The sequence below is a fragment of the Eurypyga helias genome, unplaced genomic scaffold, assembly GCF_000690775.1.
Source record: "Eurypyga helias isolate BGI_N326 unplaced genomic scaffold, ASM69077v1 scaffold12910, whole genome shotgun sequence".
NCBI lineage: Eukaryota > Metazoa > Chordata > Aves > Eurypygiformes > Eurypygidae > Eurypyga > Eurypyga helias.
This window is the reverse complement of record NW_010226319.1, coordinates 96861-97324: the sequence shown is the minus strand read 5'-3', so window position 1 is coordinate 97324 and position 464 is coordinate 96861. Positions and strand designations below refer to the sequence as shown.

General features: G+C 56.2%; 1 protein-coding gene across 1 annotated transcript in view; it reads right to left on the bottom strand.

Annotated features, from left to right (window-relative positions):
• Positions 1-6: 6 nt before the first annotated feature.
• The window catches only part of PDZD2 (PDZ domain containing 2), a gene marked incomplete at its 3' end in the record, with an annotated part of 54432 nt that continues 53974 nt past the window's right edge, over positions 7-464 (bottom strand). The window contains 1 exon segment of the mRNA XM_010152657.1: positions 7-438. Coding sequence (XP_010150959.1) covers positions 7-438 — 432 coding nt within the window.

Genomic DNA, 464 nt, shown 5'->3' with positions numbered 1-464 from the left:
GCTCCTCAGCTTATCAGTGGCAGAGCAGCCAATGTCGCTGGCTGATGGGGACGTGTCATGGACCCTCTGGGTGCTTCTGGAGACATACACCTGCTCCTTCCCGCTCTGGACATTTGGCGGATTGAGATGGACCATCTTCGACATCCCCGCTGCTGCCTGGGGGTATTTCTCCTCTGCAGCGTGGCCCTGGGGTCCTTGCACGGGATGAACCTCTGCAACATGGCAGTCCTCCCTCAAATGACCTGATAACTGGGCCGGCATTGAGTAAGTCCTTGTCACAGGTTTTGACAAACCATAGACATTTCTGTCTCCAGTGGTACCCGCTTTTGAGAAATACTGCGTGGTCCCCATCTCCTCCATCAGCCGAGGCACTTCTGCATTCCCCCCTTCTGTTTTCTCCAGCAATGGTAGCTGCAAAAATGAGGCTGGTGAGGAAGAGGCAGAGGGGGGGGGGGGAGAGGGAG